At 36.9% G+C, this 1,614-nt stretch overlaps 1 protein-coding gene across 1 annotated transcript in view; it reads right to left on the bottom strand.

Annotated features, from left to right (window-relative positions):
* Positions 1-584: 584 nt before the first annotated feature.
* The window catches only part of LOC131927758 (uncharacterized), a 6,459-nt gene continuing 5,429 nt past the window's right edge, over positions 585-1,614 (bottom strand). The window contains exon 3 of the mRNA XM_059283553.1: positions 585-931. Within this exon, the coding sequence (XP_059139536.1) occupies positions 665-931 (267 nt within the window). The 3' untranslated portion in view covers positions 585-664. The remainder of the gene's footprint in view (positions 932-1,614) is intronic.

Here is a 1,614-nt window from a genome sequence, read left to right as displayed (position 1 = left end):
GTTACCTCCCTTGAAATGATCAGACTATATTTTTTTCTGTTCAATACAAAAACTTTAGTCGTGTATGAAATAGAGAAATAATGTTTGAAGTACTTTGTTTTCGAAAAATATTCTTCACTCAGTCGATCATATATAGTACGCTGCCTTTATAACACAACATTAGAGGCGTTGGCAGTAGGGGTGCTGCGGGAGCGGCGACCCCCTGAGATGATATTTAGAAAAAAGGCACTCGTATTCAGCTGAAACTCCAGCTAGCATAAAAAGAAGAATGGGTCTATATGTAGATAATAAATTTAAGTTGAGGCTATTTTAAAAATTCTCAAAACCTGGCTTCGTCCTAATACAACAGTAAAGTTTTCACCATTATTCACATATTCATCATCCCACCCCGCTTAGAGGGTGTTACATTGACCACAGTTATTATTCCAACAGTCATTGAGCTCAGACAGTGCAACTTTCACATTTATTTGATCCTGTCACTTTCAAAATTGTTAGATATTTAAACCCCAATAAAAGAAACACCCTATTTGGCACACAAGTAAAAAAGATGATGAATAAAGGAAACAACATCGGTGATATTATTAAGAGCAATCACATTTTAATTTCTCAAAAAATTTAGCTGGGATAACATGACTGACTCAACCAGCATGATGTTAAGTATTTTTTACGAGCCAAAGTCAAAGAAAATATTATTATCTATGATCATCAACCAATATGGTATTGCTATTAAACTAAAAACATTGAGAAAAAGTATATGTTGTATGTTGAATCGCAAGCATCTATTGACTAGTAGATTATTGACAGTCCATATAGAAAAACCGACGTAGTTGTGGGTTGGCCCATGGCCCAGGGCCGCATGGAGTACATTCTCTGGGTGGTGGGCACACGCCGATAGAGTAAGGTGGCCAGGGATCCACGGGCCATGTGCTGTCTGAAACAAAACAAAGACAGGTATTAGCTAAAACAAAACAAAGACAGGTATTGACGAAAACAAAACAAAGACAGGTATTGGCGAAAACAAAGCAAAGACAGGTATTGGCGAAAACAAAACAAAGACAGGTATTGGCGAAAACAAAACAAAGACAGGTATTGGCTAAAACAAAACAAAGACAGGTATTGGCGAAAACCAAACAAAGACAGGTATTGACGAAAACAAAACAAAGACAGGTATTGGCGAAAACAAAACAAAGACAGGTATTGGCGAAAACAAAACAAAGACAGGTATTGGCGAAAACAAAACAAAGACAGGTATTGACGAAAACAAAACAAGAGCATAGTGGGTTGTTTTTGTTTGGCAACATTATTTGGTATTTGGATTTGTAGATCATTTGATAACATGGGTATAGCTGTGTTGAAGTCAACTTCGAATCAAACTATTGTTTGGATAAAGGGCTCGTCCATAAAATGTTTAAAAGTTTTACTTTTAGACATCACAAAAGACCTGAAATAACCCTCCCCGGGTGGGTGTGTAATGTCCTTCTTCTTCTGCATTTGATCTTAATTGTAATGTTGGACCGTATTCCATCCAACACAATAAAGTATTACGTTTGATCTTGTTATGCGCCATCGAGGCCATTGACTCCGATTACTGTCTGCTTTTCATTTTGGATTTGC

Source organism: Physella acuta, unplaced genomic scaffold (genome assembly GCF_028476545.2).
Source record: "Physella acuta isolate Inbredline_101_S28 unplaced genomic scaffold, ASM2847654v3 ptg001439l, whole genome shotgun sequence".
NCBI lineage: Eukaryota > Metazoa > Mollusca > Gastropoda > Physidae > Physella > Physella acuta.
This window is presented reverse-complemented; position numbering and strand designations above follow the sequence as displayed.